The 27,525-nt window shown below is 45.9% G+C and overlaps 1 protein-coding gene across 4 annotated transcripts; it reads left to right on the forward strand.

Annotated features, from left to right (window-relative positions):
• The first annotated feature begins 50 nt into the window (after window positions 1–50).
• On the forward strand, window positions 51–24,537 carry CST3 (cystatin C). Of its 4 annotated transcripts, XM_056488431.1 has the most exons (6): window positions 65–97; window positions 408–961; window positions 12,999–13,129; window positions 22,077–22,588; window positions 23,066–23,179; window positions 24,133–24,537. In XM_056488431.1, the coding sequence occupies exons 4-6, from the start codon at window positions 22,310–22,312 to the stop codon at window positions 24,208–24,210; spliced, it is 471 nt and encodes a 156-aa protein (XP_056344406.1). In that variant the 5' UTR covers window positions 65–97; window positions 408–961; window positions 12,999–13,129; window positions 22,077–22,309; the 3' UTR covers window positions 24,211–24,537. The 4 variants fall into 4 exon arrangements, with proteins under 4 accessions (XP_056344407.1, XP_056344406.1, XP_056344408.1 ...); XM_056488432.1 differs by lacking the exon at window positions 408–961 and having other exon boundaries at window positions 51–97; XM_056488433.1 differs by lacking the exon at window positions 408–961 and having other exon boundaries at window positions 93–161.
• Window positions 24,538–27,525: the final 2,988 nt, after the last annotated feature.

Consider the following 27,525-nt stretch of genomic DNA (forward strand, 5'->3'; position numbering starts at 1 on the left):
CAGCTGATTGACGTGCCCGCCGGCCAATGGCGCACGCCCCGGCCCGGGTGGGCGGGGTTACCTGCTCCAAGGTGCGCCGCGGTGGGCGCTGGGGAAGGTACCGAGGGCAGAGCTGAGGGGCTGGGGCCGCCGTGAGGGAGAGCGCGGAGGGCACGAGAAGGGTTTGAGCTGTTGTCAGCGCGGCTGGAAGGGGCTGGGGCAGGCGTGAGGGGGTCGGGGAGCGGCCCAGGGGGCGGCCGTGGCCATGGGGCGGGCGGGGAGCCTGCGGGAGGAGGCGGCCGCAGCAGCAGGAGCGGCTAGGGGCGGGCGGCTGGGCGGAAGTGTGGGAGTGTTTTTTTGTTTTTGGTTGGTGCTTTTTTTTTTTCTATTTTTTTTTTTTTCTATTTTTTTTTTTTTTTTCCTCCGAGGGCTTTTCACTACCTACTTTGGTGCGATCTCAGGCAGGCGGCGCTGATTGGCTCGGGCTGCTGCGGCAGGAGCCGAGTGCTTCCCGCCGGCACCCGCGGGTTCCGGATCCCAGCGCCGCTTCACCCCGGCGGCCCAAACAACGAGCGGCTTGTCCTCGGAGACAAAGGCTGCCCTGAGAAAACGCTGCTGCCGAGCCCGGGGCGCTCCGAGAAGCTGCTGCTTCGTGTTCATGGCAGTCCTGCTTGCCCTGACGAAAATACTCGTTCCTTAATGTTTCTGGGCAGGGAGGCTCAGGCTGCTTGTAATCAGAGTAAAAAAGCATCTGCTGATGGTACAAAATGTATAGAAAGTTAGGTTTTAATTACCGAATCCTGACTGCAGTGATGTTTCAGGCTTGAGTCGATGAGCAAAAAGTCCCCAGCATCCAAAGCTTATTTGTTGAGTCTTTGCCTCCCTGTAAGCAGGAAACAAAAACAAGACTCGACAGCGACGTTTTCAGAGCTGGGGTATGAGGCAATAATATTACAAACATCATGAAGCTTCACTATTAAAGGTGTGAGCAATGCTTACCTTACAATTTTCATCCACGTTGCTGTTCTAGTTAAAGGGGTTTAATTTTTATTTGATTTTTTCCCCTCTTTGCAGGCTAACCCAGTAGATGCTCTTTGTAGATGTTTTTAGGCCTGTTCACATGAGAAAGAAGTTGCTGAAAGCCCTCACGCTGAAGATGGGTGCATTGAAAAAGCCATCCTGTTTCATTAGGCTCTTGTGCTGTGTGACTTACTCCTGCCAGGGACTCCTTTTTGCAAAAGCTCTTGCATCAGATTTGTAATGAAACTAGCAAAAAACCTACCAGCGTGACTCAGACTTTAATCAGCCTGAGTGGATAGTTTTCTAGGCCCGTTTCTGATACATTTAATCAAGGAATGCTTAAATTTGACCCCAAATCTTGACTTACTTTGGAAGTATTAACAAGAATGAACAAGGTCGTGTTTGATTTTCTTTTTTTTTCTTTTTTCCCTTTTGAAACGTAGTTCTAAAACATGCCAGATAAAGTGCCTGTATAGTAGGGAGCTGCAGTCCTGTGAGTAAGTTTCTCTGGACAACTTCTGGCCCTGCCTCCCTGCTGTGATTGTGGCTTGGAGAGGAAATCAAGGCAGTGGTGGTCAGTGCTGTGTGGCAGTGCCACAACAGATCTCCATCTCTGGTGGGGTGAAGCAGAAACCTGGGGCAGCTGTGCTTTCTAGTTGTAATTGATGTGGGTAATTTGTCTGTTACTGCTCCAGGCTTGCTTTTCAGAGATGGGTTTCACTCTGACAGGAGTACAGAAGTGAGACATCCTGGGGAGGAGATGATGCAAGGCATGGTAACAGAGCTGGGACTATTTAATTCTGTGTACTTATAAGGGCAAATGAGGTGGAACTTGCTTCTTGGCCAGTCTGTTCTGAGAGGTGGTTTTAGAAAGGTCGCAGTAGGTTGAGAAAGTATCTAACTGGTTAAAGGAAATTCAGCAGGGACAAGAACTCCTTCATCAGCAGAGTGAGGGAAAATTCTCATTTTTTCCTGCCTCCTGAGAGATGTGCCTGCTCTGGGAAGGGCACTTACTCAGCAACAGCTACAACGGCTTTTTGAAATTTTCATTCCCCAGAAGACAAAACAGCACAGCCCAGTGAGGCTAAATACAGCAGATGTGCTGCTTTGAGGCAGGAACTGTGCACCAAGAGACATGGACAAATGTGTGGTTGTGGTAGTACCAGCCTGCCTTAGCACAGGGCTCCACTGCCCCTGCACTGCTGTTCCAGCACAAGCACTGCAAGCTCCAGCCCTGCCCCAGAGCTGCCTGCTGGGGATTAACAGTGTATGTGGCAGGTTGGGAACCCCTGCTGCATGCCAGTCCTGTGCTGCTGGCTGTGTAGGGAAAGCCAGCCTGTTTCTCCAGCCCTGTGCTGCTCCCTGACCTGACAGCCCTCTCCTCATGTGCCTAGCACGTTAAGCATCAGCCCAACCCTTTGTAGTGCTGGGGCCCCCTCAGCCCCAACTTGCAGCAGGGTCCTGTCAAAGCTGTTCTGTAGCTCTTGCCTTGGTGCCTGAACCCAGGGTTTGGGGAGGGCAGGAGGAAATTTTGTTTCTGTTTCTGAGTTCCCTCTCTGTCAGTGTCAGCCTTTGGATGGGACAAGGACCTGGGCAGAGATGAGGAAGTTACTGCCACTCTGACACCAACACCTCCGGCTTAGTTTGTTGCACACCCTGTTTCAGTTATTCTGGTGTGTAGTGAGTGAGGCTAAAGCCTTCTTGGAGTGAGACCCCTTTGTCCCCAGCCTCTCAGTGCAGTACGAGGTTGTCACAATGACAGACATGATTGCTGTGAATTGCACTGTGGAGAAGAGAGGGTTTTTTACTAGCTCTTCTGCTTTTCAACACTGAACCAGCTTTGCCCTTTTTTTCCCCATAGTGTTAGTGCTATAAATAAGCTAGGCTGGAAGCACATACTGTACATTTGGATGAGCCATCATGAAAGGTGAGTCTCTTAAGGCAAATGGTATTTGCAATCAGCCTGAAACTACCCCCCCCCTTCTTCCTACCGCCCCCCCAAAAAAATCCATCCTTCAGCCAAGGGGGACCCTGAGAGATTCCAGCAATCCTGGTGGGGACCACTTTAGGTCCAGTTAGAAACACTGGTGTGAGCTGCAGCTGGCAAATGTCTGCCCAGTGAAAGATCACTTCAAAATCCAGCCTGGTCAATATAAAAAATCACCCGTGGACTCCATTTTTGAATGAGAACCTACATCAACAAAAACCTGAGATCAATACATCCAATTCGCTGACTTTGTAGCTTTTGAGATGGTGACTACTTGCTTACTTTATATGCCTCGGCTATTTTAACTCTCCCTCCCGTCCTCCAAGCTACTGACTCATTTCCTCCTCTAAAACCTTCCTTTTTTAGCCTTTCGCTCTGAAGTATTTGGTGTCTGTTTTGAGCTGCGTGCTCTATGCCTTACTTAGGCAAACTCCTACACAGTCCTGCAAGCCATGCTTTTGTACCATGGAAATCGTTTGTTTTCCTTGATGCTTTCAGTCCTGAGGAGCAGCCTTGGCTACTGACTGTGCTCAGTCGGCAAATTGCTGCTTTGCTGTTGGAAATTGGGGAAGCAGACAATCGGCAAAGCAGCTGGTGAGCTGAGGCTGCCGCTGCTTATGCTAATTGCTGTTGTCTCCCTCTTAGCCCCGCTTCCCCCATCTGCTTGTATCCACCTGCTGTCTTTTCATCCACTTTTGTCCTGATCTCGCAGTTGGAGCAGGGAGCACAGAGGCTCCAGATTGGCTGAACAACCACAGAGCACCCTGACTCTCTGTGCTGTCTGATGCAGCAAAGGAATAGGCAGTGTTCCCTTGTGCATGGTGGTGACCCAGAGCTTTGCTCGTGGCTGATGGATGCTGCTGTAACAACATTAGCTGAGTATGCCTGAAATACCGTGCCTTTTTCTCAGGCTTTGTGGAATATTTGCTCTGTGGTCTTGGCGTCGCAAGGATCAGCAAAGATAATTTTAGACAAGAACAGAAAGTCTCTGTAAACCTTACAGTCATAGCTATTTCACTGGCAGAAAAATCCCCACAAGGAGACTATGGCTGTGCATTGCTGAAACATTCTGCTTAGCAAGTGCACTGGAGTAAAAACTTAAAGGGAAATTTGGGGATAGGAGAATCCAAGGGTGATTTCCGGAAACTGGTGTGGTACTCCATCCCTTTTCTGAGGAGGTGGTGCAGCAGACAGGATTCAGGAACCAGAGCCTGGTGTCTGGTTCAAAGCCCTATCCTAGTCCATGGCGTGAGTCTGGACAAGCTGCTTTTCCCCTTTACATTAGTTTCCTGTTTTTGAGGTGTTACCGTTGTTCCTGCTTTTTTTGTATTGCAGTTGGAGATTTAGTGCAGATCAGAGCTAGATATTGCTTATCAATACTTGATATTTTTACATTAATGAAAAGGCTGTTCTTAAATTGCTACACATGAATGCCAGAACTCATATTCCCTTTAATTTGTTATCAACTTCCAGAATTTCTGCAGGTTGCAATCCTTCTGACTTCCGCATGGTAAAAACTGCAGGCTATAAGCAAACAGACTAAAATTTGACCTTGCTTGCTGCTGTAAAACTGGGTGAATTTTATGAGCCTCATCAGAATTGGTCTGGATTGAGTGGGATGGGAAAGTTAGCTCAGTGCTTCATTACCTCCGGGGTATTTTCTCCACTAGAAAGACAAAGGAGGAGATAACACAAGAAGGCAGCTCAGCAGTGGAACAGCTTCATGTTAATTTAAGTAAGCAAGAATGTCATCAAGCTACTCTCCTACCTGGCTTTTTAAATTTCCCTTTGATTTTGTTGCCACTTACCCTGTCTGAAGTACTTTTTATGGTGAAAATGAAATGCATCTTGCTCCAGAATCAGCTTAAGGGCTGGCCACTGCTCAGCTCTCACTTAAATCCTCAAAACAGGGCAATGTACAAAACTTAAAATGATGTGTTTTCTCCACATCCACGGGAATTGGATCTCAAATCCCTGTCAGTCTGAGAAGGGAGACTCATGTTGAGTACAGTGAGGCCTTGAACCAGTGGGTAAAGCTTTAAGCAACATCTCTGCCTGCACTACCCAAATGCTTTGCAGCGTTCCCTGGGATTGTGCTCCAGAGCTTTTGCTGTGAGACAGGGCTGTGTGTGCAGCCCCTTTTATAGAGGGAGAGGGCTGAGCCCAGAGAGGCTGCAGGGCTCTCCCAGCCTCGGACAGGAAATTTGTGTCGGTGTGAGGAATTCTTCACTGCCTTTACAGGGTAACACCCGACCCCTCGGGCCATCTCTGCTCTGCGCATGTAAGATGATAGTGCTGCTACAATGAATGCGGCACGACTGCAGGGATTTCTTGGAGGATAAGCACGTGTGTCTTATGTGGGCTTTGTTCCAGGTGTGGAGGTGGTTACTGCTGATGCCATTAGTAATTGCTATCTGCAATGCCATTAATAATTATTTCCTGAGTTAGTGAACCTCCACTCCTCACCCTCTGTAACCCAGACAGAAGGTAGTTGTAGCAGTTTTCTTATGACAGGGTTTGTGCTCAGCTGCATCAGAATAATGAAACCTTTGGGAGGTGTGTTGCTCATGCAGGATGGCACTTTGTTTTGGCTTGGGAACTGCAGGCCTGTCTGTATTTTTTAGGGCTGTGGCCACTTATTGAACCTGTCTGAGTTGGGCTCAGACAGCCAATGGGGGGAGCTTGGCTCTTGTTAAAATTGGGAGTTCATTTTTTGGAGGGCTTCTGTGGGTAAGATTAGGTGGGAGGTAAATTAGCACTATCCCATGTATAGGGCAAGGTGATGTACAGGCATAGACTGGAAAATCCCCCTCCTTAATATGCTTTTTATTTAGCCATAAGAAATGCATGGGGTAATGAAAAAGGAAGCAATGAGACATATTAGTCAGCATGATGGATGGTCATCAACAGCAGGCTTATAGCTGTGAAGGATTTGCTAGAGGGTAGTGAAAGGCCCTTCAAAATTGTAAAAAGATAATTAAGTAGCATTGACTGATTTCTGGGGAATGCTCTGAGAATTTAGGGTGGTTACTGGAGGCCTGACTTGCAGAGGTGGGTATGGAGAGGTAAGCACTCATTTCCCAACAAGAGCCATGGCTGCTGTAACACTGGAGAGAAGCTACAGCACTGGCAGTGCCTGTGGAGCACAACTTGCATGGGCTGCAGGACAAATCTGCCCACAGCCTGGATCTGGGTGAGTCTGAGTGCTATGGGAGCTGGCTGTACCAGTGGTGATATGGGTGGTACTGGGAGCAATCATATCAGTGTTTTTGCCTTCCAATGTGTCAGAGAGTCTCAAAAAAGGCTTTGCTTTCCTGGTGAACCTGAGCCTCACACATGGATGGATAACACTCCTACTACTACTGCCACTTGGGCTCTGCCAGGTGAGGCGGAAGAGTAGGAGGACATTGCAGAGAGACACACTGGGAAAGAAGAGGGTCTTGCTGTGTTTCCTGTGAGTGTGCAGTGGATGGGAATCTCTGACAGTTTCCTTTACCTCTCTCCTATCTGTGTTGTGGGCTTGCAGGATGTGGACAGATTATGAATGGAGTAAAGAGTGGCTTGATAGCTGTATCTCTGCTCTAGCTATATTTATAGCTCTGGGTTGATAGCTGGGTCGTGGTGAGCTATATATACCTGCTGTGGTTGGTCTTGTCCAGGAAAGTGGCTGTGGGAAGTCTCCACTGAAAAACAGGGTAGTGTCAGTGGAGCATTTTTTTCCCACCAGCCTCTTTAGGTCTGTTCTGTGTGCCTGAATCTGTACTGGTGGCCTGTGCTTGGTGTGCTGGCTCTCTTCTGGCACACGGAGTGTAAAAAGGCTGCTGGTGTGGGGGCATGGACCACCTGGGTGAGCCTGTGTATTCCCAGCTTCAGCAAGCAGTGGTCTCCTTCTGAGCCTTTGCATTCCCTGAGTGGCACAGCCCACACCTCTGCATGGGTGGCCACCCAACAAGCTGCATGTGGGTGCTGGGAAGGAGCATGGTTACAGCTGCATTTCTGAAGAGGGCCAGGAAGCACAGCTTGCCAGTCGATGGTGTATGAGCTGAATCTGGCCAGCCAGAGCAACTTCTTCCCTGAGCAGGCTACCCTGTCATCCTTCCCTAGGGCTCTGACACTTCTGCTGGTTCAAAAACACTTGAATGTAACCAAAACACAACCCCTGCCAGATTGCCCATCTTAGAAGTCTTTCTCCCAACATATGATGCTTTGCTCTTGCAATGCTCAAAAAGGTAGTCCTTATCTTCCCTCCAGCTTCATGAGCTTCCCGGCTCATTTCCCCTCCTCTCCCGAATCCCGACTGTCTGAGGCCCAGATGCAGCGTCAGCCTCGCCCCGGCTCAAGGTGGAAGTGTCCGTGCAGCTGGAAGATGTCCCGCTGGGGAGCCAGGCCCTGGGGCAGAGCGAGACTGTCCCTTCCTTTCTCCCGGCAGTTTGAGGGCAGTGCCCATCGGACGCGGAGGGAGGGCTGTTGTCTCAGATCAGCTGCCTGCTGGTGACTGAAGGCACAGCACCATCTGGTGGCGTGAAAGGAATTTGTAAATCTGTCAGAGAGCAGTCCTGACTTTCTCAGTCAGATGCAAACTAGCAGTTTCCAACTATTTTGTGTTTACTTTTTATTTTCTCCTCTTCCCCCCCGAGGTTTTGGGCCCCACCTGTCTGATGTTCTTGTTTATCCCTAGCTGCTGTGACTATTTTTACAGAGACTAACTTGTCCAAGTCTGGGTCTTTCTTGGAGCATGGTGCAATTTCTCAGTCTGGAAAGAAGCGTTAGAGAGCTGCAGAGGGCACTGCTCAAGGGCAGGCTGCTACAGCCCAAGATGTGACAGGTCTGCTCCCGTGAGAGCTGTCCTGGGTCAGATCAGAGGTCTGTCTAGCTTGGTGTCCTCCTCCTGGCAGGAGATACCTGGGAGGATAGACAGCTGCTGGCAGCAGGAAATCATCTTGGTGCCAGCTGCCCATGTGCAGGCAGGAATGCCCTGAGTCTGGCATTGTGCCTCTACTTTTAATAACCTTCTGTGGATTTCATCCTTTCTGGTTTTGGCTCATCACCACCTGAACTCATGAAGACTCCTGGCATTTGCCACAGCTGCTGGAGGTGCAGCTGGGCAGGAGACCTCTGCCTTGGGCTGGGGGTATAACGAGCTGTCCAAGGTTGCACAAACATCATTCACCTGTGTACTGGGGCTGCAAGGCAGAGAATAAGCCAGAAAGGACTGGTGATATGTCACTGTTGTCTTTCTTTTCCACGTCCCTTGAAGGCACTAGATATGGCAGGAGTGTCCAGATTGTGGGCCTGCTGATCTTCAGGCAGAGAGGAGTGGCACACAGCTCAAAACCAGATGCCAAGGTGGGCCTTAAGGAGCAAATGTATATGTGAGAGAGAGTGTCTGTGTGAGATGGAGTGGTTTGGTTCCTCCAGATCCCCTGAGACCCTGTTTAAGAGTTGCTTGGCACTTAATTGAGACTGTTGCCTAAGAAGGCAGTGCTACAAATCTGGTAGGAAAAAGTGGAGGTCTCTTGTTTTGTGAAAATCATGGCAGTCCAAGCTCTTTTTTATCCAAATTCTGTTGCATTTTGGCTGGTACCTCCTGGCCTGTGAATGTGTGTCCCAGCACAGCTTGCATGCCTGGGCAGGAGAAAGGGATGCCAGGTTTGTGAGGAGGAGCTGGGAGTTGTGCTGGGCTCTGGAAAAGGCACCTCTGCAGTAGACACCATCGTGTTCAATGTTCAGGTCTGACTGGTCTCAGTGCTCTGGGAGAGAGCAGCACAGGACTGTGTTCCTGTAGTGCTAAGACTTCCATGAGAGCAGGAAAAAGCACGGGGCCACTGAAAGTCCATCTTTGCAAATTCACATTTTGCCACCAGGGAGCTCCCATTCCTCATACCAGTCCAATGGTGAGAAAACAGGCCAACATGGCAAAAAAATTCCTCAGTCTCCATCGAATCCCAACTCTTGTGTAAGGGCTGGATTCTGTGGTGCTTGCTCTGGGGCCCAACTCTTGTGTAAGGGCTGGATTCTGTGGTGCTAGCTCTGGCTTTAAAAAAATATTATTTTAGTGCTTGTATGAGTTTTGCTCTTTCATTGGATGTTTCTTAGGAAGGGGAGAACATTGAATGGGAATATTGAGGCTGGCTAATGAGAGAAAACACAGTAAGCAGGTGGAAATGTGGTGACAGCAATGCATTTTCCCTCACTCTGGTGGTTTTGGGCAGTTTTGTCTATCTTGCTGATAGAACAGCAGGGTCTGCCTGCAGCCATACCCTTGCTGCTAGTTGACCTACAGAGAAGAACGTGGCACTTGTGCTTCTAGAAAGAGTGTTGGCACATGCAGTATATTTAGTTTGGTAATGATTTGAGTTTTTAATCAACAGTGATATGACTCTCTCTGTTTGATTACAGGGCTGAAGCATTTACTCCCACAGACAATGTAATTCTGACCTTTTCCATCTACTCTCCTGCCTTCCAAAGCCTGACTTCTTTTCTGTTCTTACCTGGCACTTTCACAAACACATATTTCAACCTCCCACATTCCTACTTTGCTGAGGAGACAAGTCTGTCACACTTGGAGGAAAAGATAACTGGTATAGTTGAAATACAATAGGTATAATTGAATAATGATTAATTAATTAATAATTGGTGGAAGATTAGTAGTCGGAACACTACAATGAGTTTGGAAAAATGACTGTGCTCTCTTTTTGGGGAATGGTGTGACTGATGTGAGGTTAGCTATGGCAAAGTAATGTGTTCTCTGTGTTCCTGATAGCTGTATTAGTATTAGATCACAGCAAGAGACATCAGAGTTTGGAACCAGCAAAATGTTTCTGAGGATAGCAAAGCAGTAGACCAAATTACTTGGGCAAGAAATTAATGTCCTTTCTTGGAGGTTCCTAAAAAGCAGCATAAAAAATGGTGTAATTCCTGTCCCTGTCCTCAGATAGTCTGTCAAAGGACATCCTCAGAAAAGGTTTCTGTAGCACTCAGACAGAAGGGTGGAAAGACATCTCTAGATGTCAAGTCTTCTCATCTTAGGCCTAGACTCTTTCTGTCACAAATACACAATGGTTGTGTGCGCTGTCTGTTGGAAACTGAGTCACATCATGCCAGGAAAGAGAAAAAAAGTCCTTCAAAATCCAGGTAGTTCCCAGGAGAACAATTTTTCTCCTGGAAACCAAGGACACAGGTCTGGCACTTTTCAGTCCAATGTGGCTTCCTTCTGACTCTGTGCAGAGGAGACAAGTGGAAATGTTTCAAGTTAGGGTGAGTTTAGGGACATATGTTAGAAGACCAGCATATGCTGGCATGTATCTGTATGGGAATATCCATGGACAAGAAAAGCCAAAGCTCTCCTAAAGTGGGAGAACTTGCTTCATCATTTATTTCCATGCTTCAACACTTGCACTTTCATGAGGGCTTAGATATTTCGTGTATTAGCCAGAACAAACACAGCAGAGGGCTCTTTTAAACTGTTGATGAAATAATTGAGAGGCTTTGTGTCTGCTTGTGATTTTCCACTTATTTGAGTTTCCCTTGAGAAGTGCACTTAAAATCTGGCACTCATGGGCTCCGTGTGACTTTATGGTGGTCTTGGGAGCATTTCTTCTTCATAAAACAATGTCTTGATCCCATCCAAGCACAGATGTTTGTTTGTTTGTTTGCCTATGATAGGTATAGGATCAATGATATTTGCTTGCTGAGTCTTGGGGGTTGGGGTTTGTTCCCTTACTTTTTTTTCCCTTTCTGGAGAATTTTTCCCATTATTATTCATTGTAGTACACTGGTTCAGCAAATACTGCAGTAAAACCTTTAGAATAGAGACTGATTTACAGAAATAAATGAGTTATGTGTAGAGGGGAAATGGAAAGCATTTTTTATGGCATATTGCAGTGGTTACCAAGCCTTATGGCTTTCTCAGCAGTCTCAGGATGTTGTATTTTTTTTTTTTCCTTAAAGGCTTCTGGAAGAAAGACATTGCATAAGAAACTCAATTTTCTAATTAAAAAAAAATTCTAACCCTCATGGTTGCTTAGAAAAACATGAAAACATGAGCTGAATGTTCCAGATAGGATGTTGAAATCAAAACCAAACAGGATGGAAAACTTGGTTCATAGCTTTAGACTGCAAACAAACAGCCTTAGATTGGCTTAGAAATTCTGCAGTTTGGAAATGTATCAATGTCTGACTTTTGGGACCTGACTGCAAGCATGAGGGCACATGTGATTTTGGAATCAGAGTTTAGTCTCTTATTTGTTAGACAATATTGATTTCATAACAAGTAAATACTTCTGTAAAAGAAAATAATTTTTTAAAAATATATATTTCTCTGTTGAGAATACTTCTTCCAAACTTTCTTTAGCATTACATGAGTCCCTTTTTGTCTCTTGTTTTGTTCCTCAACTAATTTTATTCTGTTCTGAGTCGAGAATTTAATCCTGAAACTTTTTTGGTTCATTCTTCTTTCCTTCTGGACTTTAATGTTTCTGCCTGGTGATTTTCATTTGATTAGGTTTTGATGTTTACATCAGATTTGGTGTTTTCTTCCATCCCTCATTTAGGCTTTGTCACCCTGTTCTTTGCTTTCCAGCTTTATATTGAGCATAAAAATATATGCTATAAAATTCCACCTTGGGTTGTGGATGATGTTCCACCTGGATGTTGCCTTTTACCAGCTGAGCATGGGATGTTTCCAAGTGACTCAGTGCAGCCACCCAAAGTCACATTTGAGCTCATCTTCTCATGACTGGGAAAGCTGTTGCATTTTTTTGTTTTCCCAGAGGAGATGACTGAATTTTTGTGAAAGACATGCACAGTGCAGGAATTCACAGAGAAGAAATTACAGTTCTCCAAGCAGAACTGTCCCTGAGGATCTGTAGTGGCAAACTTTGTGGCCATACTCCTGGTGATGCAGTAGAGTGGTGTGAAAGTAGTTGGAGGATGAAAAACATTCTCTCTATCACCCACTGTTTAGACCTGGATTATCCATTGCTTAAGATATACAAAGTACTAACACTAGTGTGATTTTCTTTCCCAGATGTTTTTTGTTACTTTTTTAAGGTAAGATCTGCAGGCAGATCTTATACATCTGACATTCTATACATGAGATACAAATATCTTAACCATAGGCTAGTTTGATCTTATTTGTCAGAGTCCTGCTTAGGATTTTGGGAAAGCAGAATGACAGGCTTCCAATCAGTGGGATGCTTGGGCAGTGGAGTTCCAAGGAGTGCTCCCTTGTCATGCAGTCAGAGAAATGAACTGGGAGCTTGGCCAGAGTTTTCATGGCTTGGGAAAGAGAGGGAAAGGAGGCACTTGTCAGCTTGTGTGGAATATGTCTACCTTCAAGAAAATGTGAGGTAACTTCAGTGTTTTATAGGACTGGTCTGGTCCTAGAGGTCTCACAGAGAAGCCAAAGAGTAAAAGGGACAAAATATATGTGGTTCTTGAAGGGCCTTGTCAACCTTTGCATGGTAACTCTTCAGAACACCTTATGCTCCTTTGGAAGCACTGCTGGTGCTTTTTGATATTATTTTGCTGGATAATCACTGGCATTGTCTGCTTAGTGTTTTATACAGCTACAATTTAATTTTTCCCTCTGAAAACTCCTGCTGAGAGAATTGGTGTGCTTGGGCAGGTATTCAGCTGTGTCAGTCTTCGCGGGATGCCTTCTCTACAAAAAAGGCAAAACCATAACTACAGCAAAGCCTCTTATTTCTTCTGTTTAATGGTGTATGGCTGGCAGCAGGGATGGCAATGGAAAAGCAGCAAGGTTCTTTTAAAATTGGTATTAATGGGAACAGACACATGGGGAGAGATAGATGAGATGAGCCCCAAAGCAGCAGCTGCAGAAACAAGAGTTACTTGTTTACCAAGATCACTGGGATTGAGCCTTTGGGTCTCAGCCCTGCTAATGATTGTTGGGAACCCTGTGTAAATCATTCAATTTCTTTCTTCCTGGCCTAGAACTCAGTTGAGAACAACTGTTGGTTTACTTCTATTTTTCTTTTTTTCTTTCCAGAGTCTCTAATCTCAGCTGTTTGGTGACTGCGTGACTCCTACAGTGCAGGACACTTCCACCATCTAAATCCAAGAGTGTGGACTTCACAACAGAGGATGGGGAGACTAATTGTGCTGTTCTCTTGAGCATGGGTGAGAGGTTTTTGGAAAAATGGCTTTGATGTGGGGTCAGAGAGTTGTGCAGAGGCTTCTGTCTTCAGTGGGATCTCCCTTTTGCCACAGGCTTCAACTCACCCCAGCACTGAGTCTCACACAGTGGCTGAGCTGGTAGGGCCTGGGTAGAGAAGGGAGAACAGCAAGGGGTGAGAGCTGGAAGCATCTCTGGACCCTGCCAGATGTCTGGATTCAGAAAGGGAGCAAAACTGGGGCAGCTTAGAGGTCTGTCATTATTCTTTGGCTGCTCTCTCAGCTTCCTCTGTTCTGTGGATTCCCAGCAAACCTCAGCTTCTGCTTCATGCAAAGGGCTGTGCTTCCCCTGGTATTGCTTCTCTCACAGTGAGAATCCTTATGCTCTTTCTTCCCCAAATCTTCTGCTTTGGAATCTTCAGTTACACAGGCATTGTGTCTTAATGGAGACTGATCCACTGACCACCCATTCCACCTGCCCTTGGCTGATGTTCACTTGGCTATAGAAACCCCCTTAGAAGGGCCCCAGTGTTGCTCAGGATGGAGGAGATGGAGTTTCTAAGTTGTCTCTTTAAGGACTTGTTGGAGTCCCTGAGTTTCAGGCAGGTGAGGTACTGTGTAGATGTTTTCTGCATTTTTTCTGCAATTATCTCTATGATCGTAAGATGTCTGCAACCTTTTTTTTTTTTTTTTTTTTTTTCTCTTCTAAAGCAGCCTGCAGGCCAGCATTCATAATAGGACAGTGTTTTAGTTGCTCTTGTGATTCTGGAAACTGAGGCCCTAGCAACTGCCTTCACCTCACTGAGGAGAGGGTAGTCTGGTTTTCAGCTGAATTAAAGCACCCCTTAACCTTGTGCAAGGCTGTGCCAACAAAGAAGTGAATTACATCCAAACTTTAGACTGTTGAGGTGACCTTGAAGTACTGGACCCTTTCACTGCCAAAATTCTTCGAGGTGAGGGGAAGAGAGCCTGCATTCCTGACCATTATTAAAGTGGACATTGTTAATTACATGTGAGGTTGGATTATTGCATGCATGGAGCAAGTCCTTGATGTTGATCAGTCAGAAATACATGAAATACACATTTCAGCTTTTTAACAATGACCTCCTGGAGGGACTCTCCCCCTGTGGCTGAGAGAAAATATGCTTAGGGAAGGAAATATAAACAATAATGCGATTAAATGAGAGGTATTACGCATATTTTCAATCTCTTTCTCCTAATTCTGGGCCTTGAGTCAAATCTGGTTCAATGTATTCAGCTGTTTTGTGTGTTGGACAATAACCTTGCTTGTACTGGCTTTACAGGCCATCAGTAGAAGTTCAATTAATCACCATATTGACAGCTCCCCAAATTCACAGCTTACTTCTCCAGGAAGGACTGGATCTTCAAGAACAATGTAGAAAGATCCTACAGGACAGTCCTCGTCCAGCATGAGCTGACTTCAGTCTCATGAACTCCAAATGATGTTTGGGGCTGTGGCATGTAAACACTGAACTCCTTGTCAGTGTCTGCAAATGCACCAGCCTAGGAGGAGGAAGCAGCTCTTTTAACAGCTCTGCCTTTCAACTCATTGTAGAGCAGGAACAGCAAGATCCAGGCAGAAGGACAGAGGGGCAAGCAGCAGAAAGATATGGATTTTGTGCACTGCCTTCCTGTCCACTGCATTAGGTTTTCATCCAAGCAAAATTTTATCCTGGAATTTGAAGGAAAAAGACAAGACGTCTTTGTGAGTAGCTTAGATGAGTATTTTGGGGGAGAATTAAATTTTTTCTGGGAAGCCAACAAAGGATTCAAGAGATATGTTCTCATTGTTGAAAGTTAAGGATAGCTAAGGTGTTACTCCTGCTGTTTGCATCAAGAAAGCATTACCACACTGGAGAAAATGGCATTATGTGGCTGCCTGTGTGTTTTTGAGCCCAGAACTGAAGTGCTGGGCTGCAAACCCTCCAGTCTTCTTCCTTTGTACCAACTGTAGGTGGATAATGCTGCTTGGTATTGAAGTCACTGTGATGTCCTTGTAATGACTGCCTCAAGGCATGCCCAGCTGCTTTATTTTCCTAAGTGAAGTGCAGCAATGTTAATCAGGCCTTTTTGTTGTTGAGTAATTTCCTACTACTTAAAAAACTGATCAAGTGGAGTCCTGAAGCTTAACAGCCAGTATCCAAGTATCCTATGGAATACTTGAGCCTGACACCAAATGATTCAGAATAAATGGAAAGAAAATACCAAGTGCCAGTGTGGTTACTTAATTCCACATCCAGCTGCCGAACTTCATTCTGTCCTCTCTGATTTTGGAGGTCCCCCAGCACTACAAAAGAGGAAGGGCTGAATGCATAATGTCAGTGCATTATCCAAATGAGACTGCCTACTTAATCAGAAAGTAACAGACAGTTGAGTGGCTCTTGGGCTTTTAGAAATCTCTCAAGGATAAAGGACCACACATAATTTTTATTCCCCTTCCTGCTCTCACTCAGGTAGGATTTTGTTTATTTGATAGGTGTCTATGTGTGTTTGTATGTTTTATTAGTTTACTCTTAGTCAAATAAGAAACCTATTTTGCACAATAAGCATCTTTGCATATGATGTGCTGCTGCTGGGCTGGTGCAGTGATGTATCATCACAGCCTTCTGGATTTTGTTTCCCCTCAGACATCTCACAATAAGTTGCAGGGTCTTTTCAGGCGCCAGTCCATTATGTGAACATATGCAAACTTTGCTATTCATTATACTATCTTATGATATGACTGCCAGTTTGACAGAGGAAAACTGGGAAATCTAACCTAGATTTATGATTGATGTCTTTTAAAAAGGAGTCAAAAAGCAGATTAAAAAGGCATTTAGAGTGTATTTGGTTTGAGATATTTCAAAGGTAATCTATGTAGAGAGCACGATTATTTTTCAGTATCTGAGGTTTGCTATTTCATTACTGAGTGACGACAAAAGCTGTTGTTCCTCCTGCAGGCCCCATTTCCGTGGGAGAGCCATGCAGAGATTAGAGCTCTGCAGGCTGTGCTTTCCAGCCCTGCAGGAGCCAGCCAAAGGCTATTGTCTTTAGACAAATGCAGATAGCAGGCCTGGAGGGGAGGCACTCAGGTAATGTGTGAGGGGCTGCCATAATGGAGATTTTTCTGGGAAGTTTAAACAAACTCTGGAAGTATGTTCAGAAAATAGCCCTGTGTACACATTAGGAATTGCCAAAGGGAGAGTAGGTGCCAAGGGTTGTGGAGTCTCCCTCACAGGTGATACTCAAGAACAGCCTGGACACAGTCCTGTGCCATGTGCTCTGGATGACCCTGCTTGAGCGGGGTTCTTGGACCACATGACCCACTGGTTCCTTCCAAGCTGACCTGTCCTGGGATTCTGAACTGTGGCTCATCAACACCACAGCACTGTAGCTGAGCTCTTAACAATGAAACACCTGATCCATGTTGCTTTTCCTACAGGAGCTGGACACAACTCTCCCATAATCTGCAGTGAAACAAAAGCTTCCTTGTCCTTGCCCTGTTGTCAGGTTAATCAAAGCCTAATTATTAGCCAGCTGGGAATCTGAGAAGGAATTTTGTTTTTTCAATATTCACAATTTTTTCTCCTCATGCTTACACATTTTAATTATTTCTGTTCCAGTTAATCTAGTGCATTAGGTCTGTTTTTTACAGACATGTCTTACATAAGATTGCTGGGAGAATGTTGTGCAAGTCTTTGTGTGTTGCAGTCAGGTCGATAAATGATAAAAGAAATGCCTCATAAAATCAGGTCTTGCTCTCTGCTAAATTAATAGCTAGCTTGTCACTTCTTCAATGTGCAGCTAAGTGGCTTGCAAGTTCCCATGTGAAAACAATCTTAAGCATGAAAACAACAAAACAAGCTATTCTGGTAAGAGAACTGTTTGCCCCTGCAATAAAACAAAAACTCTATCTCATGGGAATCAGTGAACAAAATATGTAAACTAACCAAGAATAGAGAAATTTGATAGACAAGTAAAATACCTTTTACTAACCAATGGAGTAATCGGCAAGAAAACCATGAACCAATTAGAGTTGCACACGATGTCTGTAAAAACTGTATAAAACTATAAATGTGGGCTGTAGCATGGCTTGTAGGTAAACTGTATATCAATTAAATAATGATTATTTATGCAGTAATCTTATCTATGTGTGACAATACATACTCTTCTGAAAGGCCCTTTCATGTTTTGGAGTGGGTTGGTCTTTTAGCTAGATGTGCATGTGTAGAGCAGTGAGTGAGCAACTGGTGGGGTGCATTTTGAGGTTATTCACAATTTCATTTCCTTTTTGAGGGAAAAATCTTAGTGGCCAAGTATCCCAGTTTGTCTGGTACAGGCGACTGGTTTTGTTTGCAAGCTACCTTGATGAATCCTCTTTTGAAATTGTTAAACACAATAGGTGTCCCTGCCCCTTCCCATGCATCAAATCCAACAGGCACAATGCAGAAAAGAGTTTAAGTCCTTCATAATAAGAAGCAGTGAGACTTGCTGGCAAGTCAGCCCCTTGAGAAAGAGGCTGTTTTCTGCACTCAGATGTTTCATAGATCCAAGTCTTGCTTCCCCATTCCCTGCAATAAAGCCTTAACCAGGCAGAGTTTTCTGCTCTGAAATGCTGGGCAGACAGGAACTGTAACCACTTCAAAACTTACAACAGAGGTTGTACCTCTGGTTGTGTATGGGGATTGTGAAAATATCCAGGCTATGCACCACTGTTTTGTCTTGCAATGAGAAATCTTTTATTTGAGAGCACAACAGTTGTCTCTTTAAAATGAAACAACAAAACCAAACAAAAAATCAAACACACCTCTCCAACCTCATAATGAAAAAACCAAAGCAGTTGTGTCTGTCTGTGCTGTGCCATGCAATCCAAAGCAGTACTTGGCTTGCTTTGCTGGGATCATAGCAGAGGAGCTGACTTGGGCCAATGAAAAACTTGAGGTCTTGGATGGCCTTTTAATTGTGTGCTCTTGCAAGGATTGGGGATTTATAGTCTTGTCCTTGAAAAAGGGCCTTCATCATAAATATGTGTAGTTAAATCGTGATACTATGCTGAGTGAACATTCAAATTTGTGCTATGCCCTGAAGCCCTTGAACTTCAAACCAGTGAAGTTACACTACAAGCTATTGCTAAGGGAGGAGAGAAATTATTTGATTAATAGAGAGATCAAGTGTGGTGTGACTGTGAACCAACTCCTGGAGAGCCTGGGGGAGCTCTGCAAGGACACAGTGCTACTGCAGAGGAACTGCTTTCCCCTCTGGGCTTCCAAGGATCTTCAAAGCCTCGGAGCTCTACTCTTTGTGTCCCAGTCTAGTATAACAGCAGGCTGCTGCAGGGCCCCTTTCTGCACAGCACACAAGCATACACTTCATTTTAGGCTTCTTAGTCATGTGAAGTCACTGGTAGTCCTCAAGCTATGCTTAAACACACACTCCATGCTTTGGATTGGATTGGAGACCAAGAACAAAACTCATTTTCTTTTCAGCTCTGAACCAAATAATTCATGGGGAAGAATAAAACATCTAGTAAGAACTAATGAACACAAATCTTACACAGCAAAGCTATTTCTCCTGCAGGCTGAGGCAAACAAATACATAAGAATACAGGGGGAAAGAGAATGGCCAAATTATTCATAGGATATACAAGCTAATGTAGCCATCAAAGGCACCAGATTGCAAAAAATCTCTGGTGATAATTTTGAATATATGCTATTGCTGTGCTGGTATTTGTATTTCTCAGAGTAAAAAAAGGATACTGCTGCAGAGGGATTTTTTTCTAAAATCCCAAGTGCGCCAGTGCTTCACTTAAACCAGCACCCACTTTCAGTACTGTGGCTTCACTGTTTCAGTTGCACAATCTGAGCATAACTGATTGCATGCAGTTATTTGAAATGCAGCTTTTCCTGCTGCCAATTACTTTGTTTACTGCTTGTATGTAAACAATAATGCCTCCACTCATGGGCATAAGGGCAGATTAACAGCAGTAACTACTAATCAGATGCCTGCAAGTGAATACCCATTTCTTAGAGGCAGATTATCTTCTCTACTGGCATAAAGGAAAGGGATTCAAAGTAGGTGCTGCTGTCACCCCAAGTGATATGAGCAACCTAGGACTCAGCAGAGGGCTGTGTAGGTCCCAAATCACCGTCTGCAAGGTGATAATCATTGACCTACTTGAGATCAGTACTGAGAGATGTTTGGCACTTAATTCCTAGAAGTGACCACCAGTGACTAAACAGCCCTCGGTACTACCTGCACTTCTTTTCTGTTAATTGTTTTTTCTGCTCCCAAGAAATCTAAGGCTGTGCTTTCAAGAGAGCTCAATACTCAGCCTGTGTTTCTCAATAGCTCTCTTCCCACTGAATTGCCCAAAAGGTGCACTCAGCACTAAGTGCTAGGCTTATTTAGGAAGTCTTTGAACTTGAGAGGGGGGGTCTTTATAATCCAGTTGTACTGCCAGCACAGAAATATGTTCAGAGCAGCCCTTTGGTGCCCTTGAAGCCTCTCCTGGTACATACTGTTTTTCAGCTGAGCAATCACCTCTCAGCCTATCCAGAAAAGCCACTACTGGCTTTTGGCTTGTGGCAAGAGCTTGCCAGTATGTGAGGGTATGTGTACATGCAGAAGAGATGTGGCTGTGTCCTGTTTCATCGTCTAGATTTCAAAGGCTACCGTTCTGAAGCTGAGAGACAAGACAGAGACCTGGTTTTCTTTGCGTGGACAAGTCATGGCATTGCCTCCATTCCTCTCCTGAAAAAGAATGCCTCTGCGTGCCAGAGCAGGGAGTGGTGACCACAAGTCTCAAAGGCAGGCAGACTCTCTCTGTTTCTCCCACCATCACTGAATAAGGTGATATGGGATGGGTTCGTTTCCATAATCAGAGGAAACTCTTCTACTGCAGTGAAATAATTTTGCGCTTGGTATTGAATCACTCTCAGACCCATCTCATAAACTGCTGACTGTCTTGTTCAAGAGGCCTTCTTTTTATGAGCCCCTGGGATTCATGTGAACTTATACAAATCCTGCATTTGGTTATGGCTGCCAGTTTGACAGAGGAAAACTGGCAAATCTAACCTGGATTTATGATTGATGTCTTTTAAAAAGGAGTCAAAAAGCAGATTAAAAAGGCATTTAGAGTGTATTGGGTTTGAGATATTTCAAAGGTAATCTCCTACCTGTAGAGAGCACGATTATTTTTCAGTATCTGAGGATTGCTATTTCATTACTGAGTGACGACAAAAGCTGTTGTTCCTCCTGCAGGCCCCATTTCCGTGGGAGAGCCATGCAGAGATTAGAGCTCTGCAGGCTGTGCTTTCCAGCCCTGCAGGAGCCAGCCAACCAGCCAAAGCCTGTTATCTTTAGACAAATGCAGATAGCAGGCCTGGAGGGGAGGCACTCAGATAATGTGTGAGGGGCTGCCATAATGGAGATTTTTCTGGGAAGTTTAACCAAACTCTGGAATTGTGTTCAGAAAATAGCCCTGTGTACACATTAGGAGTTGCAAAGTGGAGAAATCTCCAAATTTAAAGATACTCTTTCCATTACGAACACAAGCCCCTGAGTTAATTTTTGTGCCCTGAAAACTACCTTGGGGACGTGGCCCAGAACAATACTACCCACTGATGTGGGCCATCCAACTTCCATCTGCCATTTCTGTTGTCCATGTCTTTATAGGCTTGATCCTACAAATCTTACCAATTAATTCAAAGGGGCATTTTATCTTTCAGATGAAACACAGAGCTGTCCATATAACTCTCCAACTGGACAGTGGTCCTGCTGACTGTACTTTATAGTATCTCTGTGCCCATATAGGTGGTAAGAAGCTTTGGCTGGAGGCTACAGAACATTTATTTGAAGTATTTTCTGCACATATGCACATATTGTAATGGCTAGAGTTGTAGAAGTGAAGCTTTCATGTTTGACAACTATATTTTTGAATGGTGAAATAGAGATGAGGAACGTCAAGAGAAAGGACAAGGCATGAATGGCAAGGCAAGAGGTTATCTGGAGAAATTAGTAAGCCTGGTATCATAAAAAGCTCACCAACCCTGAGTGAAATGGAGACATGGACAAAAAAGCAGACAAAAATATGTTGGATATTGTTCAAATATCAAGCACAAAAGAAGACGCTAAACCACTATTTTTCTGGTTATACTGATGGCATACAATATTACAAACTTTTGCAATGTTATCATGAGTCTTCTGTTGCTTGGTAAGTTCTTTAATTACCAGCTTCTTTGTTTATGTGGTTATTAGTGAATTTCTGTTTTATAAAAAAGCACCTCTGATAGAGCAGTGGGGTTAGGACTGGCAATAGCCAACAAATGCCGCTTGTTTCTGTTTGGGTGTCTGCAGGTGATTTTGGTGATGTTCATTCTGGGGCTTTGAGAAGCCTGGTCTAGAGGAAGGAATCGCTGTCCATGCCAGGGGGGTTGGAGTGATATGATCTTCGGAGGTCCCTTCTAGCCCAAGCCATTCTACGATTATTTCTCTTGCTACAAGAACAACTCCAGTGTCCTGTCAGTGTTAGCTCAGTTTGTTGCCAATTGCAGGGATTTTTCCATGCTGGATATTGCCGGCATGCAGGCAGCTTTTCCCGTCAGCAGACAAGCCTTTTCCATTACAAGGCAAGCTGTGGATATTCAGGTGCAAAACCTCCTCCTCTCTCAGCCTAACAACTCCGTGTGGCCTTAATTTCACCGGAGTGGGCTCCCTCATGCTATATTAAGTCCTGTCTTTCCAAACTTGAGGTTCCTGATGGGAACGACATAATGTTGTTTATGGGAGCAGACGTGAAGCAAAGCCATCCCTCTGGGAAGCCGCCTCGGCCCCTCGAAGAGCAGATGAGGCAACACCAGCGCCGCGGAGGCAGAGGTAGGAAATTACTCAAGGTGTTTTGTGCTACACCGGTAGCTTAAAATGCTCTGTGGCTTTTGTTTTCCCTTCACAATAGAGGAAAATAAGCACAAGAATAACCCACGAGGAGGATGAGTCTGGGAAAAGCCTCCAACTTCCCGTGCGGGAAAGCATCCTCCCCCTTCTCCTCCGCTTTATCGCTTCCCCGTCCCGCCCCGACCCTGCGGGAGACTCGGCCAACGCACCGGGGCTGCAGGGTTCCGGCCGGGGCGGGCTGGTCCGGGCTCGGCCCAAAACACCGCCCGGCCCGCCCCGCCCCGCGGCTTTAAAATGGCTGCGGCCGTGAGGGGGAGCCGGCAGAGCGGAGTCATGGCGGCAGGGAGAGCGTCGGTGCTGGTGCTGCTGGTGGCGGCCCTGCTCTTCTTCGCCGGCGCCGTGCGAGCTGCCGAGCTCCGCCCGCGGCTGCTGGGCGGCCCGCAGACTATCGACGACCCTGAGAACGATGAAGGGCTGGAGCGGGCTCTGCAGTTCGCCATGACGGCGTACAACAGGGCCAGCAACGACATGTACTCCAGCCGGGTGGTGCGGATCCTCAGCGCCAAGAAGCAGGTGAGCGGCCGGGGGCGGCACTCGCTGAGGGGCTGGGAATGAGGCCGGCCGGATCCCTTTGGAGAAAGGGCAGACCGCCAGCCTCAGGGCCTCTGCAAGCTGTCGTTTTCCTCCTCATAGAAAGTGAATAAAAGCCCCTGTCTCGTATCTTGACTTCTCTCAGTATGAGTGACCTTGAGTGCTGCGCGCTATGGAAGGAGCCAGTGGCTTCTCTGCGCTGCTCATGAGTTAACACGTGTCTCTGCTTATTGCTAAGGAGGCTGCTTTGTGGGACATGTTTACTTGGATTTGGCTCCTGTTTCCAAGGGGGTGCCAAGTGCTTCTTTCGTGGAGGTTGCCACATACCATTCCGTCTGTACTTTCTCAATCTGTTTTCCATCATGCAACAGTGCCTGCCTCTGTCAGGCTTTTCTCGGCAGAGAGCCTTTTTCCGTGTTCTGTGAGTAAGGTTGCCTCTACTGACTTGTCTTGTTCCAGATCGTGGCTGGAGTCAAGTACATAATGGAAGTGGAGATTGCCCGGACAACCTGCACAAAGCCAGCAACTGATATCCAGCACTGTGCGTTCCATGAGGAGCCCCAGATGGCCAAGGTAGGCTCCAGGGCACAGCCTGCTAACACCCACCCCTCTCTGTTTCCAGCCCCATCCCACTAGCTGGCTGTGGTCAGTGTCCCCTGTCTGTCTCAGCTGACATCAGAGACCTTATGCCTTTATTCTTAACGAGGCAAAGCAAGTTGTGCCCTTGCAGAACTTGTCTTGCCAGTTGACGCCAGAGAATGGCTGTTTAAGTGGGGCTCAGGCTAGAGCAGTGCATGTGTCTCAGTCCTCTTAAGAAGTAGTCGTGATCTGGGATCAGAAGGGTATGAGAGGAAAGTCTGCCAAGGCTACAGCCTCCTGGCTCTCAGCCTGAGGTCCCCACAGAATTCTCATCTCTTCTTTGCCATGGTGATGTAAACATGGTGTAAACATACTTGGCATGCTTTCCTGTGGGATTTGTGTTGCTGTGAACAGACCTTTGGGCAAAGCACTGCCCAAAAGAAGTAGATCACCCCATCTCTCTGCACCCACCAAGCAGTTAGACAGGCATTTGAGCTTTGTGGGTGGGAGCACCAAACACTCTGCCTTCATCTGGCCTGAGTTTTTTCATTCCTTCGGTTGATGGCAGCAAAAGGATGTATGTTCCTGCATGTGTGACAGGTGTAGCTGCATGTAAGAGAAACACAAAACTGGTGTGTACTGTTAAGGTAACTGCAGTGGTTTGACACAGGTACACGTGGCTTAGCTGTGCCTGTGAGCTTATGTTTGAGTATTATCCATGCTGAAAGCTTTCCTCTCCGAGTGGATAAAGGAGATAACCTGATCCTCAGCAGTGCTGACTGCTCAGCTTAATTTCTTAGGGTTTATTTAAGAGATGTGACTTGCTCTGAGCACAAGAGTGCTATTCCAGAATACTTGTCTGGAGAGCCACAGCAATGAAGAACAGTGGTAAATGACACTGTTTTGTGCTCTTATTTTCCTAACTACTTTTTTCTTTCTCTCCTTAGCACACCATTTGCAACTTCGTAGTGTTGACTGTTCCTTGGCGAAACCAGGTGGAGCTGCTGGACAGCAAGTGCCAGTAAGCCTATGTAGATTCCAGCAGAGACCTGCAACCAGTTGTTCAGATTTAGAAGAAAAAGGCAATAACAGAAACTGAGATGGGCTTTATCAATGCCTGTAACTTGGCTACTGACGTATGCTTGTGCTATGCAAATTAAACCATGTAATTTCACTTTTAAAGCACAGTATGATCTCAACTTTTTCTTCTTTGGAATTATTATTTTAGAGCAGCTGTTTTGGTCTTATAAAGCTTTCCCAATAAATGCACTCCAGCATCAGAATTCTTATTAAAACCCCTTGGTTATGGGTTAAGTGACTACTGTAAACATAAAAACTTAATTAATAATTGCCATGATGTGTGGTTTTCTTTGATCTTCTGCTGTCTTGGAGAGAGGGTTTGCTTTTAGTTGTCACCATGCTATCCTTCCTCAAGAATGGGATGAGAAGGAATATTGTCCTGATCACAGAGGAGACAAACCATGCCTGCTTGTCCCTTAGCCTGGCCTGTGGTTTTGAGTAAAAGATGCAAGCCTTACCTGTTTTCGCTGAAGGAACTCTGCTTTGGAAGTCTCTTGATCTTGGGGTGATTAGTTGAAGCTGGTCGTGAGACTACAATGGTTTTGGGTCCTGGCTGCTGTACTGTTCTGTTCTAAGGCTGTAAGGAAGGAGGCTGCTCCCCTTGAAAAAAATTACATTTTCAGGTAGTAGGGAAAGGTGCCAAGTCAAGAGAGAGTTTTGGGAGTGGGTGAAGGCACTGTGGTGAACAATGGGGGTGCTTCTTGTTTTTTCACAGTCCTGATAAAGTAGGAAATTACCTTGTTTCTGTTTTTCTGTATTTTGAATTAAGCCTTTTCCTTTTGGTGTAAATCTCACCCATGAATACGGTGAGTCCAGCTCCTTGAGAGTGCATCTTCTGTGGTTTATTCTTCCTCCCAAGGGAAATGCCACTTCCCATCATTGCCAGGGTTTGCCAAGCTTGTGGTGAATGTTAGGCAACACCTTGATTCATGTTGTTGGGAGGATGAGCTGTTTGCCTGGCGCCAAAGATCTGCTTCTGAGTTGTGCTCAGATCCAACAGGAATAAAATCCCTGTTTCCCCTCCTTGTCATTCCATTCTTAGTGCTCTGCATGAAGGTGGCCTATTTTTTCTTGCCAGCCAGGTCAGTGATTGCATGTTTCCATCAGCTGACCCTGGAAATCTTGGGTCAGGCTGTTCAGGTGCCCTCAGCTGTCCTTCTCTAACTCCTCAGTTCATACATGCTTATTCCCTGGCTTCCATCTGCACAAGGCAGTGATGAAGGGATTCCCTCACACTTTAGGTGAGTTTGCTCTGTTAATTTTTTATCCTCTTGGCTTGAGGATGGTTGATTGCACTGGTCTCCTTCAAAAAGAGTCTAGGCAAGAAATGAAGGTGCAGATAGACATAGAGGCATTTCCAGCACTTTGTTATATTTATTAACCAGCAGCTCAGAAAAGCATGGGGGAAAAAGAGTGGCTGTGCCAGAGAAGATGAAAGTTTGAGTGTTAGGAGCTCCTGAATCTGGAGGTGTTGCATTTTCCTGTTGAAATGCCAGTGACTAAGGGAATAAATGAATGGCACAAACCTACCCCATGCTCACAAGCTGCTGAGTGTCAGCCTTAGTGATTATCCCACCTGGAGAAGTGCCAAAAAAAGCCTGACCTAATTTAAACACCTTCCGCTGTGGGCTGTGTTACTTTGCATTTGCAATAGGCTAAGAGCATTAGTGGCAGTTCCTCTGCCAAGTGCATTTTTCTTCTCAGGTCTTTCTGCTTAGCTGGCTGGCAGTGCACTGGGCCAGCTGAACACCAAGCCCTCATTTTTAGCTGCATTCTCTGCCTGGCTTTTTCAAATGTTGGTGTCAGATGTTAACAGGTGATGAGAGAAGTGCTTGTTTCTTGTAGTCTCTCCCTTTGCTTGCATCTGCTGTATCAGTTCTGGGGACATTCTTTCTGAAACTTAGTAGTGTCAGAGCTTTGCTGCTGCTGCAGCTCAAACTTAGGGCTTTTTCCTGGTTCTGGTTCTCAGGGACAGATTTAGGGCCAACTGTGTGAGAAGTTGCTGTCCTTAGCAATACCTGCACTTGCAGGCCTGTGCTCACAGGGACCAGTGGCTCCCAGCACCTGCTGATGCTGCTCCCTGGGTCATACCCCTGCAGGTTTTTTTTGAGATTCTTGAAGCTCTATCAGCACTCCTGCCAGGTATGGACACTTCCTTGTGCACACAGCTGAAATGGCAATTTCCTGCAATTATGGAAGGAAATAGCCATGTAAGGATTTGAGTCACTCTGCAGCCCTCTGTCTGGGCCACCAAGTGGTGTTGCTGACATGAATGCACTCAGGATGTATTCCTTAGTGAGTGTTTAAAGATGCCTGGTGGTTTGTATTCATTGTTAACATGCAGTGCCTTAGAATCCCTAGTATGGTTCCCTCAGAAGGTCAAATTTACCCATCAAACACCCATTCAATTTTGACTCTTGGTGCTCTCTCTTGACATGGGAGAAGGAAGACTTCATGTTCCTTTCCTTGTGGGATGCAATGGTCACCTGGACATTATTTCTGCAGGGTTGAGTAAGAAGGTGTCCTAAATTGGATCACTGCTGGCAATGCTGAGCCTTTCCATGACTCTTGTCACTCAGCTTTGGTGGTGGCCTGCAGGTGGGAAGGTGGGAGGGCAGCTGCCTGTTTCTCCTCTCTGCACAGCATTGTCCCAGCTGGGTGAGGAAGGGTGAGGAGGACTCTTCTTGAGTAAGAAGAGCAGCAAACCTGCAGGCTGCACAGTACAAATCCCTTCTGCTGTCTCCCTGCTGACTTTCTGGCATGAGTCATGGCTCACTGGGACAGCAGATCCTGGGGCAGGACCCAGGGCTTGAGGTGACACATGCTAAAGCCTCCCTTGTGTGTCATTGCTCGCTCACAGGGCATTGCCCAGCCTCCATGAGCTGGAGGGCTCCTGCTGGTAGCATTTTGCAGCAGGGAAGAAAAGGAGAAGCTTAGCTGCTCATCCCCATGATAAGCTGGTGGATGGGCATTGGGGTGTGTGCTGGATGCTATTTTTAAGGTTTCTGGAGGCAGATGTGGGTGTGTGTGAGCATAGGGATGATGATGGGGAAAACCTTTCCCTGTTTCCAGCTGGAGAAGATCCCCAATGGCTCATGATGCCCTCACTGTCTCATGCCTTGCTGGGAGGCACTGTCTTTTCTTCTCCATGAGCTGAGAAACTTCATATCTTGTGCCCTGCCAACTCCACCTCTTTTCAGCATCCAGCTGCAGAAGAAATTTGGACTTAGGCCAGGTCAGGGAATGAATTTTATATCTTG

This window comes from Oenanthe melanoleuca, chromosome 3 (genome assembly GCF_029582105.1).
Source record: "Oenanthe melanoleuca isolate GR-GAL-2019-014 chromosome 3, OMel1.0, whole genome shotgun sequence".
Taxonomy (NCBI): domain Eukaryota; kingdom Metazoa; phylum Chordata; class Aves; order Passeriformes; family Muscicapidae; genus Oenanthe; species Oenanthe melanoleuca.